At 41.1% G+C, this 15,250-nt stretch overlaps 1 protein-coding gene across 4 annotated transcripts in view; it reads left to right on the top strand.

Annotated features, from left to right (window-relative positions):
- The window catches only part of APP (amyloid beta precursor protein), a 325,530-nt gene that overhangs the window by 275,798 nt on the left and 34,482 nt on the right, over positions 1 to 15,250 (top strand). For all 4 annotated transcript variants that reach the window (XM_034793108.1, XM_034793091.1, XM_034793084.1 and 1 more), the window contains one exon: positions 13,657 to 13,878. In XM_034793108.1, the coding sequence (XP_034648999.1) occupies positions 13,657 to 13,878 (222 nt within the window). The remainder of the gene's footprint in view (positions 1 to 13,656; positions 13,879 to 15,250) is intronic.

The raw sequence follows: 15,250 nt of genomic DNA, 5'->3' as shown, positions 1-15,250 counted from the left end.
CGGGAAGCAGGGGAGGGGGCGGAGACTTTGGGGAGGGGGCGGAATTGGGGCGGGGGAGTGGGCCGGGGCTGGGGGCGGGGCCGGGGCCCCGTGGAGTGTCCTCCTTTTGGAGGCACAAAATATGGTAACCCTAGGCCATACCATATCATGTTTTACAATGTGCAAACTAGAACTTAGTGCAGAAGGTCAGAGAAAGTTAGTACGAGCTTCATGGAGGGGAGTGACATGCTTCAAGTTGCAGGTAGGGACGAAGATTATAACAAAGGTTTTCTGAATGCATTGGAGATAAAAAGGCAAGGATGGGAGATTGCAGTGGTCAAGGAGAAGGATAACCCAGGTATTGATAAGAGTTTGAACCACAGGCATGAAACTGAAAAGGACAGAATTTAGTATTTATATTAATCAAACCAATTTAAGTACCGTTGACTCCTTAAATATTGTTGACAGTGTCCCTTTATGAAGATATCTTAAAATATTTGTTTTAAAATTATGTAAATACTATTTATTTTAATATCTGTCTTGCCACAATTTTCAGTGTGCTAAGGAGAAACAAGAAGTGGAGTTTATGGTGTTAAGGACCTGGGATCCTGGGCAGTAGTGGCACCTCTGACTTTGCTATCTGTTTTTTTTCAGCCCCAATTTATCTACTTTTGCACTGGTTATATCTGTCGTAGTGACATGTTGTGGTTTGCTGCTTTTTATGTTTTTACTATTAACACTTTGAGGGAGGCATAAGGGAGGATTTCTTTAAGGATGCGGAACTCCAAAATTGCAATGTTGAAATATTTGGGCTTGCTATATAAATAACTGCATCCCATTCAGAATTTGTAAGAAGGCAATGATGAACAGCAACATGCATTAGGTTTAACTGACAGTAGCTGCTTGAAGAAACTTGACCTGTGGCTGTAATGGCACATTTTCTGCTTCAGAGGGAAACTGCAATGTGGTAATGTACAAGACAGAAAATTATATCTGATTACAAAGAAGAGTTAATCATAGATGAGTAAAATATGTCTTAAATATTTATTATTTTTTATTTTAATCATCCGCTGTCTAGAAGATAGTCTCATGTACTAGTAGAGTGGGATTTTGTTGGGATTTGAATGCCTGAGAAATTAAGGGCTTTTGAAACTGTGTAAGATAAGTTCTGTTTTTTGTTTTATTTTTTTAAATACTGTTAAATTATCCAAATTTAATACAAAAATAAACAGGGGAACTTGATGAAGGGGCCTGAGTCATGAAATGGAGCTCCAAGTATGTTAAGGACAGAGCAGAGTCATTCATTTTAGTTTTTCCATCCACAGCCACAAACCTCAGGTTTTAGATTCTTGTCTTATCCTACAAGCCAACTGCAATACTCTTGGCCTTAACTAATGGAAAACTACAGTAATTAATTTTACCCCAGAGAGCTGAATATTAACTAAATGCTATACTTGCATTCGTACATCTATGTATATGTATTTTTGATGGTCTATATGTATATGTAGATGCACACACAATGATACAATTGTTAATAGTTTGCTCACAAAGGGATTATAATTAATAACTGCAGTTTTTCCTTTGTTTAAGGCAAGAGTAATATATAGAAGACTTCTAGAATTAGACAGGAGTCCAAAACCTGAGGTTTGTGGGAGTCTCTGGAAAAAATGGAAACAAATGACTCTGGTATTCCCATAACAAAATATGTCTCTGAAACTGATAAATCTTTGCCTTCGACTTAAAAAACTTGAGCATGTGTTTAACTTTAACCAAGTGTTGAAATCCATCTTTATTCAGAAGGGACATAAGCACAAGCTTAATTTCAAGCACATTGTTGCATTGAAATCATAAAGTTAAACATGCACTTGTGCTTAGTTAATTGTGCCCTTAATATTGCATACTACTAAGTGTAATCATTATAACTTTATCAAACACTACAAAAAACAGAAACATACAATTATGCTCTGTTCAGGGTTGAAATATAGCATGAGTCAAGATCTAATCTGCAGGGCACAGCCGACAATAATTTTATTAAATGTGACCTGCAGCGAGTGTGTATTGCAGGGAGCAAGAATGGCTTTTTTTGTCTGTGCAGTTTGATGGTAACAGAGTTCAGTACATAAAGAAGAATAACAAGCCCCAAGAAATAAGGGTGGTGGTGGGTCTGGTGATAAGTGTGCTGTTTTGGAAAATTACTGTATAGTCTTGGAAATGGGCCCAACCTGCAATGTTCAGAATGTTCAAATTGAAACAGAAGCTTTGTTACCTTATTAGAGTAGAAGTTTTCTTATTCCTATAGTTAGCTTTGGCGATATCCAGTAGATCTTCTCATTTTAAATCTTTTACTGATGCAGTATGTAAGTCTTCTCTGTGAGAAACTGAGACCCTTAAAAAGCAGCCCAGATCTGTGGAAAATAGAAGCCAAACTCAAGAGTTGTGAAAGACTTTCAAGATTATACATCGGCGCTGATGTAAATAAGAGTATAAGTAGTAGCACTGGAGCTTTGCAGACTCATCTGGAAGATTTCTCTGTTAACAACTGTCAAAACTTCTGTTCTAATAAGGTGGCAAAGCTTCTGTTTTCAGGATTCCTGGAATAAAACAAGTGAGTTTACTGAAGGTAAGTCATTTAGATAATGTAAATAACGCTTCCCCAGCCAAAAAGGATTAAAAACAAAAACAAAAAAAAACATCTTTTGGACCATTACTGTGTAATGTTAGAAATGGGCCCAACTTGTAATGTTCAGATCCATTTAAAAGCTTCTCTAAAATTCAGGGGTATTGGTCTCCTGGTTTTGCCTCAGGTCTATTACCATATAAAACAAGCACCTTTATAGTCATCTTCATTTCTCTTCTATTTCCTGGTGCTTGTTCTTCTTCCTCATGTACTGGACTTCAGTACCTCTGTTACCATCAAAGCACTCAGACAAAACAGCCATTCTTGCTCCCTCCATTAGGCAGGTCACATGTAATGAAGCGCTGGTCAGCTTTGCGCAGGTTAGATCTTGACTCTGACTATAAAACAGAATTAGTTCAACTCTGAACAGAGCATAGTTGAGTCTTTCTGTTTTTTGTAGTGTTTGATAATGGTGCAACGATCACACTTAATAGTATGTAATATTAAGGGTGCAGTGAATCTTAAAAAACCCAATTAAGAAAATACAAGTGCATATTTAACTTTATGATTTCAGTGCAACTTAAGTATGTGGTTGAAATTAAGCTTGTGCTTAAGTGCTTTCAGAATAAGGATGCACTTCAACGCATGGGTAAAGTTAAGCACTTGCTTAAGTTTTTTGCTGAATTAGGTTCAGAATACAGAGTTTGTTACAAATCTCTGGTATGCTTTTTGTGTTACTGATGTAACCCGTTTCACTTAGTGCAGTGTGGTTATTCTCTATATGAAAGACATTATATATGAAATCAGAGGTTGATTTGATTCACTTAACTGGGCCTTGGAAAAGTTGGATGAATCATGCCATATCTTGGGTTGATGTGGTTTTGCCTGGTTTCACCTGCCTGGATATATACTAGGAAACAGACTGAGTTCAATATGAAATGGAGACAGTACAGGAGCTATTAACAATAGAAGAAATGCTCAATCTCAAATAAAACATGTCTAACTGCAACTTGACTATTTAGGCTTCTGTCATCAGATATGCAGAGCACATTTTGGCCCAAAAACCTCCGTCCTCTTAATTTCAAATTTTTCTCTGTACTGATAAAATTCTACAATTCATAGTTTGGAATCTGTACTCAAGTGTCTATTTATATCTCAAGTAAATTCTACTGAGAAACATTCATAAGGTGCATATAATGTAACTCTGTGAAATGCATCTGAACATATGCATCGCATTTGTTAATATGATACGTTTTTGTTTACTGAGCAGTTTGAAATTAAGACAAACAGATTTGAAAACAGATTTCTATTGAAGGCCAGGTCTACACTGAAAAAAATTGCCAACATCGTGGTGTATTGTTTTGTTTTAACAACATAGCTATGCCAGTAAAATCCCCTATGTACACACAATTAAACTGGCAAAAAAATGGTTTTGCTGTACTAACTTATTTCACTCTCCAAACCAAATGTCATTAAGAAGGCATTGTAATGCTTATACTTATATTTGGTTTGCTTTTGTTTCCCCTATAAGGCCAATAAATTGTAGCTGTTTAATTAAATTTGTTTAGAAACTAATGTAATGTCCTTTTTGCATGGACACTCTTATTTCAGTTTGAGAGTGCCTCATATCAGTGTAGTTTAAGCTAAACCAGTATAAGACATTCTCAGACTGAAGTAAGAGCGTTCACAATTGCACTAATTCATTTAAATCTATTTCTAAACCAGTGTAGTTAAATTGGTGTAATTGTCTCATACAAACATGGGTTCTGAGGGTAGTGTTTGCTAGTCTGTGAAAGACAAGTGGAGTCGTATGGAGTTACTTAAAGCGGTAGTGCACAGAAGGGTTTTTTCTCATATTGGGAGAGTGGTGGTGTTTTTTGTTTTTTAAGGTGTTATTGGACCTTTTAGCTGGGCAAAAATATTCTCGGTTTAACTTGGGGGAAATCCTAACTTGCTAACTTTATAGTTGTTACCGAAGTAAAGACAAGACAAATATCCCTTACATAGTGATGCTACCAGAATGGCCTATATTCTGTTACACTTTCTTTCCCCTGAGCCAGTATAACTGAGTACTAAACCCGGACCCTTCATAAATTTTAATTAATGAATTCTTACCCACAATAGGTAAAAATAATGGTTTGGAGTGGATTCCTGACATTCCTGAGCAGCCTTTCTGTCCCAGGGACTGAAACCTGATGTACACTTAAAAGTTTTGCCAGCATAGCTTTGTCAGTTAGAAGCGTGGGGAAAAATCCAGACCTGTAACTGACATAGATATGACAGCGGCAAACTAGTATACATGCAGTTATACCAGCAAAAAAGTCATCTTGCTGGTATAGCTTATTTTGTCTGGGGAATTGGTATAATGTGTACCAGCAAAATAACTATTTTGCTCCTATAAGCTGCGTCTCCACTTAGAGGGTTTGCTGGGGTAGCTATACTTGCAACTCCTTTCTAGTGGAGACAAAGCCGCATGAGCGTCAGAGCAGTTTATCCACTCTACAAACTCCTGCCTATTAGAGGCTGCCACAGCAGAGGTTTCACTCTTCTTCTCCTTCCTTCCTTCTTCTACTCGCCACTCTTCACGGCTCACTACAGCAGAGGGGGGAGACCAAATGGAGCACTTGGAGAGAGACAGACATTGGTGCTAGCTTCCTGATTACTTCCCCAACCACACCTCTCCTCTTCCTCTCTAGAAGCTATTCCCTCTCCGGGAAGGGAGAGTCATGGAGAACTCCCCTAGACAGCAGAAGAGAGGATGGGAAAGACTGTGCTGGGGAGGTCAATATGAGAGACCTGAGAAGTGAGATGCCCTATTAAGATGATTGATTAATCAGGTGTGAGCCTCCTATTCACCCAAGAAGGAGTCAGAGTGAGCCCAGGCCTATGGTTACCTGGGGGAAGGGAAATAGTATAGTGGGGGCTTCTCCATTGATCTAGATAAGAATCCTATTTGTAGGATGTTAATTGGATTTGACCCAAACTCTGAGCTGCTGGGAGTTCTTCTGTCACTGATTTTGGATGTGTGTTATTTTCAGAGTTGTGGTTAGTTCTGAGCACGTTCTCACAATACAAAACGAAATGTGCCAAAACGCTATCTTTTGTATGAGTCCTCCTGTATTGATGCAGTGACATAATGAGCTATATAGAAAGAGAACATCTATTAGAGGATTTTGGTTTGGGGTTTTTGTCCGCTTGATCTGATATGAGATGAGGTCTTGTGGAACAGCCTGAAAATTATCTTTTTGGAGGCCCTGATAATGAAGATAGTCACTGTATAAAGAAACCTGCTGATATGCACCTGAATGCACACTCTAGCCTCCAGCTGTCCCCTTACCACCAGGTTATTTAGAGAATTATCCTCTGCAGGGAAGTGGAAAATTAAGGATTGGCAAAAATGGAGAACACTCTGTTGAAGAATAACAATGTGTGATTGATCGTATCAAAAGCCATGACTAATTTGAGCAAAGTTAGCATTGAAAGAAGACTCTTAAATTTGGCAGCCAGTATAAATAACTGGACATTTTAGGGTAGTCTTTGTAGAAGTCAATGGTTTGCTATATTGCCAGGATAGATAACAACTCATTAGAATTCCATTCTCACAAAAATGCTGAAAGATAGCAGTGTTCATGCAATTCTAGGATAAAGAATCAACCAAAAAGTTTGCCCCAGTTCTGACAGTTTAATGGCAGGCCTGAGTATGCTTGCTTTCTAGGCTCTGGAAACTGTGCTATTTCTTTGTCATTTACAGTTGGGACCGTTTGAGTTGTTTTATAACTCCAAAGCCAGAGATTTCAATCGAGGGACGGAAACTCCATTTTTCTTCTGCAGCTTAAGTAGTCCAATTCTTTTAAGGGGCTGTTAATGGCATGTTGGGAATTTTTTTCTCATTTTTATACAGTGTGTATGTCACTCTTTCACATGTTCCTCCCTTTTTTTGACAGTAAACCTCTGTAGAGAGGCAGGTTTCCGGGTAGCAACCGTGTTAGTCTGTATCCGCAAAAAGAACAGGAGTACTTGTGGCATCTTAGAGACCAACAAATTTATTTGAGCATAAGCTTTCATGGGCTACAGCATCCGAAGAAGTGGGCTGTAGCCCACGAAAGCTTATGCTTAAATAAATTTGTTAGACTCTAAGGTGCCACAAGTACTCCTGTTCTTTTTGTAGAGAGGCAGACACCATGGTCAAGTGGACTGAGCACAGGTTTAGGATCCAGGAACTCCTGAGTTCTTCTTTGAGTAGATGTCACTGTGGCTGCTTCACTGCACTTGCGTACCCTTTCACCTTTGATCGTAGATTTTCAGTAGCATTGTCCATGGTCCGCGTCTACACCCTAAATGTCCTTATACTCTGATCTGAAAAGGGTGAAGCCAGCACCACTCCAGTTCTTTATTGGACACCATCACCCTGAGATGGACCTTTGCAGTGTCCGTTGGTTTTGCTAACCCTTTGCCCTTCTCTGTTTTATTTCTTAATATTTTCTTACACTGTCTGTGTGTTTGGGGGGACCTCCCACTATTCTCCTTTTCCCCAGTGGCTTCCCTGCCCACCTTGGTTGCTTTCTTTGAAGCCCCCTTTTTGCTCAGGGTATGCCCAAAACTCCAGGGTTTAAACCTTGCCAGACCTGCAAATAGGGTGACCAGATGTCCTGGTTTTATAGGGACAGTCCCGATTTTTGGGTCTTTTTCTTATATAGGCTCCTATTACCCCCCACCCCTGTCCCGATTTTTCACATTTGCTGTCTGGTCACCCTACCTGCAAAAGGTCTTCTCCCTTCAGCAATGGACAAATCAACTGCCTCCACTGCCTTGGGGAGGTGCATATTCTGTTGAAGTGTAAGGTCTGCACTAACTTCAGGAGCAGGTCTAGGAAGCTGAGGGAAGACAGGTTCAAGTTACACCTTATGGAGCATTTCTTGAGGCTTGCTACCGACTCGGAGCCCAACCTCACCCCTGCACATAGATCTGAATGTCCTGGTGATCTCCACAGATTAAGCTCCAACAAGCAAGTCTGAAGGGATAGCTTCAGAACCCCGGAAGCATTCCAAAAAGAGAAGACACAAGTCCCCGATGGAGAGTCGAAGAGGAAGGGGAAGTTACGTCCTAGTGCAGGTACCACCGAGGCTCCTAACTGCACCTCTTCCGCCCCCCTGACTGAGTCTCTTGGACCCTTGAAAATGGCTTTGAGTTTTTCCCACACAGTGAAGCCTTGTTTAGCACCAGCATCTGGACCCAGTTCATAGCCCTTTATACACAAGGACTCTTCAAAGAAACTGGCATCAGTTCTTGCTCCCCCAGTATCAATCCTGGTAGCAGCCAGGAATAAAAGGGATGTGCGGATCACTGAGCTACGCTGTCACCAATACCAATAACTACGTCACAGCCAGTCATCCAGCAACCTACCTCACTGGTACCAAACTGATCCTTGCTCTCAAGGGATCTCCTAATCCTTGAGGAACCTGACTTTTCTCTCCTGCCAGGTACCAAGAGAGATCATCCAGTGACACCATTAGTCCAGCTGATGCCTTCGCACCCTCTGACGCACACATCCTACCATCAGCTCCAGTGCAACCTCCAGGACCATTGTGACCAGCCCCACAATCCAGTACCTGTAACAAAAGGCCCAAGATTTTGTTTTTAGCCTTAACATCCTAGTGGTGGGAACTGAAGATTTTATGGGCAAAAATCTGTGAATTAGGCTTGTTACAAATAAATAAAGCTTAGCTTTTTGAATCTCAACATCTACTGCCATTAAATAATTCAATCCCTCACTTAATTTCCCACAACTGTGAAAATCTAAGTTGATACAAATTAAAAATATGCTTAAAAATAAAATTGATATCCGTCAAAATTACAAAAAAAAATGAAAATCAAATTATTCCCAAGCCTACACGTGTATCAGAGGGCTGTGGAACCACCCAGGAATTCGTCTGTCCTTTTGATATTTTGGTTGAGAGCCATGAATCACTCCTTCTGGCCCCATTGCTTCAACCACTCTTTCCTCCCCTACCTCTGACCCTATTTCAGACCATTATGGGAGCAGATCACATCAGACGGATGGGGCTAGAAGTCATTATATCAGGCTATGACATTCACTTCTTCAGCCCCATTCCTAATCCTCTTTCAGAAACCCTTCTCATGAGAGTCACCACGTTTAGTCCCTCCCTTCATCAGGATGTGGCTCTACTCGAGTTACGCCCTGGTACCCAAGAAGAAAGGAGAATAGAAGCCAGTCCTAGACCTCAGAACTCTGAACACATTCATCTGGACACAGAGGTTTGGGATGCTAAAGTTGGCAACAATAATACCATCTTTAGATCCAGAGGATTGGTTCATATCCCTTGACCTTCAGGATGCCTATTTCCACCTACTGATGCATCCTGCTCACAGATGCTTTCTACAGTTCACAATTGGCAACGATCACTGTTAATATGTAGTGCTCCCCTTCAGACTCTTGACTGCGCACAGAATTTTTACCGAAGTCCTTTCGGTTGTGATGCCCTGTTATGATAATTGGGGATAATGGTCTTTCTCTGTCTTGATGACTGACTCTTCAAGGCTTGGTCCCTTCCCAGAGTGCAGTCTGTAACCTGCAAGTCTCTGGCCCTCTTCCATTCCTTTGGACTGAGCCTCAACACACAAAAGTCCACTTTGGCACCTGTCCAATGCATTGAATTCACGGGGGCCGCCCCAGTTTCCACAATTGTCAGAGCTTTCCTGCCTACAGACAGATTCATCACTATGAGCAACTTCATCTGTACCCTTCAGAGGAGCTCTCAAACCACAGCACAGACCTTCCTGCAGATGCTAGGCCACATGGCAGCCTGCATGTTCATTACATCCGATGCCAGACTGCATTCGAGGTATCTCCAGGTCTGGCTCAGGACAGCCTACACAGCTTGAGCAAAAGGATATCTATTCCACAGAAAGTTCTCGACTCCCTGAATTGGTGGAAGGATCCCCACGAGGCCTATGTGAGGACTCCATTCACATGCCGCCCGCTGAAACACAAAAATAAGAACCATCACCATAGATGCCTCATTGCTGGCTTGGGACACTGCTGGGTTCATTGCCCAGCCCACTGCATTTTGCGTTGTAACGGCCCTGTGTGGACCCTGCTGGACTATGTTAACTCATCCTTGGAACCTAGAGCAGGCCAGCACAATCTTCCCAATAAAAAGGTCCAGTCCCGGAACTGGCCAAGGTAATTAAGGGCCCTAGGTATCATAGAAGGGCAGCTCTTCCTTTTCTCCATGTTTGGGTGTGGCGGTCAGGTTGTAAAAGGGAACACACAGACCTTCCCCCTCCCCGTCCGTAGACAGGGAGGAGAAGGGAAAGGGGAGAGGTCCCAGTTCCTCTGGGGAGAGAATGGTCCAAGCAACCTCCCTAATTTCTCTCTCATTTTTTTTTTCATAAAAATCCCTAAAAGTCTCAGAGCAAGGTTGGCATCTCTGCATTAGCGTAGAATCCCTTATGCCAGTGCATAATAAAGCAGTCTTCTCTCTTCCCTAATGTCCATTACCGGAGCAGGAGGTTGGATGGATCAGGAGCCAACTGTTCCAGCTTCACACTGGCAGGTAGTTCCCTTCCACACAGGGAATTCTACCCTGGTCAATTATGGACAGAATTCTGACCCTGTGGCACCCTCAGAGTGACTTAAAGAGGCTGGCAGCATAGCGGAGAATTCTGACTTTCTATAACATCGCAAAATTCAAATATAAGTATATAGCTACAAAAATTCAGTAGCTTGTATTGATAAGGGAATGAAGAGGCCATCCTTAATGAGAGTTATTGTAACTCCAGTTGTCATTTTTTTGCTGAGTGTAACCTTTACAGTTACTTGTGTTTGAAAAAAAGTGTGTGTTTTCAAAACAGCACTATTAATTAGCTGCCACTTTATTGGCAATTCTTAACCAGTTTCCTTCTTGGCAGATGTTTGTTAAAATGTCCAAAAGTGTGCCAGGCTCCTCAAAATATAGGTACATTTCACATGGGCCATACCCAAAGAGTTTGCAATCAGATTGGATGCATGATGCAAGAGAGGGAATCCTAAACAGTCAGTAGAATGGGAGACGAGAGAATGGGAGTGTGACAGAGTCATTCAGGCCATCTCAGCATCCTGTTGGAGTCATTGGTGTCCTGACACTTCCTGCTTAAGAAAAATCTTTTTTGGCCAGTGAGATATAGTCCTCCAGAGGCATAGAAGGGGCAGAAGGTGATACGGGCCAATAGAGAGCTAGCAGGACAGTTGAGAAGACTTGCTGCTCCCGCTGAGAGTAGAGCTGGGTGAGACTGGGACAGAAGAGGAGTGCTTCAATGCTAACCCTGAACTCCAAGGCCAGGTCAGTCCCTTGGCTTAAAGTGCTGCAACCAAGCCCCTGTTTTTTTGTGTATGTGGATATGTTTGTTTGTTTAAAAGCAGAGTCTGAGTTAGCTGTTATTTAACTGTTTGAAGGATATATGCTGAGCTTATGGCATGGGCCGCCGTCCTCCTCCACATCCTGTAAAGTGAGGTAGGGTGCTCTGACTGGTTCAGTCATAGAGGCCCCCTTGGGACTGTCACCTGATGTGCTGAGATTACCTCTGAGCCTGTTTTCCCTGCCAGCTTGGGACTCCAGAACCCTGCTTTGTTGAGTCAGACACGTTAGCGTGCTGCAACACAGACCCAGGTCTGGTCCACGCCCCCAAAGCTGCAGACTTTAACTAAAAGTTGCTCAGCAGGTCTCCTATCTTGGGCACCCAGACACCCAGCTCCCAATGGGATCCAGACCCCAAATAAATCCGTTTTAGTCTGTATAAAGCTTATGCAGGTTAAACTCATAAATTGTCCGTCCTCTCTAACACTGAGAGAGCGAGATGCACAGCTGTTTGCTCCCCCAGGTATTAATCACTTATTCTGGGTTTATTAATAAACAGAAGTGATTTTATTAAGTATAAAAAGTAGGATTCAAGTAATAACAGACAGAACGAAGTAAGTCACCAAGCAAAATAAAGCAAAAAATATGCAAGTCTAAGCCTAATACAGTAAGAAACTGTTTACAGGTAAAATCTCACCCTCAGAGATGTTCCAATAAGCTTCTTTCACAGACTAGACTCCATCTAAGGCTTGGTCCACACTGGGGCGGGGGATCGATCTAGGAAACGCAACTTCAGCTATGAGAATAGCGTAGCTGAAGTCGACGTTTCCTAGATCGAATTAAGTTTACTTTCTGCGGGTCTACGCGGCGCAGGCAGGCTCCCCCATCGACAGCGCTTCCTCCTCTCGGCGAGCAGGAGTTCCGCAGTCAACGGGGGAGCGCTTCTGGGATCGATTTATTGCATCCAGATGAGACGCGATAAATCGATCCCAGAAGATCGGTCTCTACCCACCAAATCAGGCAAGTAGTGTGGACCTAGCATTAGTCTGGGCCCAATCCTTTTCCCTAGTACAGTCCTTGTTAGTTCCAGCAGACATCTTAGGTGGAAATTATGGGTTTTCTCATGACTGGAACCCCCTTCGTTATGTTCCACCCCCTTTTGTAGCTTTGGCACAAGGCGGGAATCTTTTGTGTCTCTGGGTCCGCACCCCTCCTTCTAAATGGAAAAGCACCAGGTTTAAGATGGATTCCAGTAAGGTGACATGTTCACATGTTCTGTGAGACCCCAGCCTCCATTCTTCCAGAGCTGGCCCGCACATACCCAGGAAGGTTTGCAAGTAAACATAGCCATTTACAACCAATTGTCCTAGTCAATAGGAGCCATCAAGATTCTAAACCTCCATTAGTGGCCCATGCTTTGCATAATTACAATAGGACCTTAGAGTTATACTTCATATTTCTAGCTTCAGATACAAGAATGATACATGCATACAAATAGGATGAACACACTCAGTAGATTATAAGCTTTGTAATGATACCTTAAAGAGACCTTTTGCATAAAGCATATTCCAGTTACATCATATTCACACTCATAAGCATATTTCCATAAAACATTATGGAGTGCAACGTCGCAGGCGCATCTGCTCACCTTGAGGCAAGGGGACACAACAGCGTTTACAAGGAATTACTGTGATGAGACATGCAAGGGCATGTGTTGTTATCCAACTAATTTTTAGCATCTTGGGAAGCAAAACAGCTAAAATGTGTGTACTTCATGCGACTATGAAGTGCTCTGTTCCTCTCTTTTCCTAAGTTTTCAAATCCAAAAACAATAGGTACTACATTACAAATGTGTGTCTGGCTAATTAGTGATATCTCTGTTTGCAGAGGATTGAGTGTATTATTCATATATTTTCTACATTTTTTGCTATAAGTTTATGGTCAGTATGTTTTATAGAACCTTCTATAGGTTCACACTATAAGTTGATAATGTAGGTATCTACTACTCTGAGATTGTTGAGATTATAATTATATTGCAGTAGTTTGGATAAAGTATCTGCATGGTATTAAAGAAACAGATGTTTCCATAAGTTGGTTTAGTGTCCCAGTAGACCCGGGTTTATGCAATAAGTGATACTGGGACTGTGGATTAGTGGGCAGAGAGAGATCAAGAGCATTGCAGAGATAATGATGTGCTGCGACTGGGAGAGGAAAGCTATTCCTTCATAGTTTCCGCCCACCTTAACACAGGAAGTAACATTGACAACTGACGTTAATTTAATTTTTCCAAATGTGGAAAAAACAATCAAGATCATCAAAAGGAATGAGATGCCCCAGAATGAAGGGATATTGACCCATGCCCTCATGCGCTGGGTGGGGAAACTGGGTATCAAATATCAGAGGGGTAGCCATGTTAGTCTGTATCCACAAAAACAACGAGGAGTCCGGTTGAACCTTAAAGACTAACAGATTTATTTGGGCACAAGCTTTTGTGAGTATCAAATGTTTCTTGTTGGCATTTGGAAAATGTTTCACCGAGCAGCATGAAGAATGTTAAGCATGCCAAACTTTTACTTTTATTTTCCTTTCTTAAAACTTCTTACAAAAAACAAAATCTGCTATTATAAATTCCTATCGAAGGAAAATTGAAATGGAGTCCTCATATATTGACAATCTATTTTCTTGTATTTGTTTTGTTTTCAGATGAACTGCTTCAGAAAGAGCAAAACTACTCCGATGATGTCTTGGCCAATATGATCAGTGAGCCCAGGATCAGCTATGGAAATGATGCCCTCATGCCTTCATTGACTGAAACTAAAACCACAGTTGAACTTCTTCCAGTTGATGGAGAATTCAGCCTAGATGACCTTCAGCCATGGCATCCTTTTGGTGTTGATTCTGTCCCAGCCAACACTGAAAATGAAGGTAATGTAGGATCACTGAGAGAAGGCCCCACCCAGAGTGTTTTGAAGTGAATTGGTGTGTACTGATTGATTCATGTCCTAAAAATCTTGGCCTTTCTAACTTAAGTAGGAAATTATACATTCTGATTGTGGGAAACGGTCTGCCACACCTGCCTAGCTTCCTTAATGGGACAGAGAATGCTGATTACATCTCAGATGTTTAAGTACATCATAAATCTCAGTGTTGAATTTAATCTACTCCCCTAATTGTAAAAACAGCAAAATTTAAGTGATATTCTGTAAATTAACGGGGTTAATGTGTCAGAATTATGTGCACTTAAACAGGAGCTTTTAATTGCTAGCATCAAAATGAATAAGCACACTACCCTAGAGTCATACTAAAAATAAAACGTTGTGGTATAAGTATACATGTGATTTTACTGATTAGAATATTTTCCGGTATTTATTGCCGGGGCATTCTGCATGCGCTCACCATTTTGTAACTGGACAGTGAAAGCTTCTACAGGAGTACTTTGTGTAGCTCATGGAATAACTAGTTGAGACAGTCATATGCTTTTCATGTTTTTAATTTTAAATCATTTCTGTCTAATCTTTACATTTAAAAATAATCGGGCATTTTACTGCCAGGGCAGTAGAAAGGCCAGGTTTTGTGTAGGTGCCTGAGCCACATTAATCAGAAATCTAGAAAACTCTTACTTGTTCACTTCCCTTAAGTTTCTTCTTATGTAAGTGTTGAGATGAATTAACAAAGGGAAACACAAACTCCTCCAGTTCAGTGAGAGAAACTCAGTCAAGGTTAATTGAAACAGAAAAATGAGCATTTATGAAAGAATGATGGATGCTACTTTAAGATGACACTGTTGCTTCCACAGGCAGATAAATTGCATCTAGATGTGTGGTTCTTATTTCTTTTAATATATTCCTAATAAAGATGCACAAACAACTCTGCTTTGAATAATACACTGTTTAATTTTGGATTATTGGGCATTTTAATACGTGCTACATTAGTCTGTTGTGGCACTTTCAGTGTTTACTTTGTAAATCTTCTATAGCTATTCAAGGAGTATTGACGGGTCTTTATAGACAAGGATATTCTTCTTGTTGTTGCTTCACAAATAATTAATCATAGTACATGTAGGATTAAAAAATACCCCCGTGGAGAGATTTAAGATACATTATAGTGAATAGTTGAAATAATAGGAGTAGCCATTAGATGTGAGATTCTGAGCACCGTGCAGGACTGTTCTGCAGGACTGACCCTTAGAGGAGATTCTTGGTCTCTGGATAATGTGGCATATGGTTGATCTAACAATTTTAACTTGGGTGTTTTGGTAATTTGATCGTTGTCTAATGAATAGCCAATTTACAGATAC

Source organism: Trachemys scripta, chromosome 1 (genome assembly GCF_013100865.1).
Source record: "Trachemys scripta elegans isolate TJP31775 chromosome 1, CAS_Tse_1.0, whole genome shotgun sequence".
Classification (NCBI taxonomy): domain Eukaryota; kingdom Metazoa; phylum Chordata; order Testudines; family Emydidae; genus Trachemys; species Trachemys scripta.
This window is presented reverse-complemented; position numbering and strand designations above follow the sequence as displayed.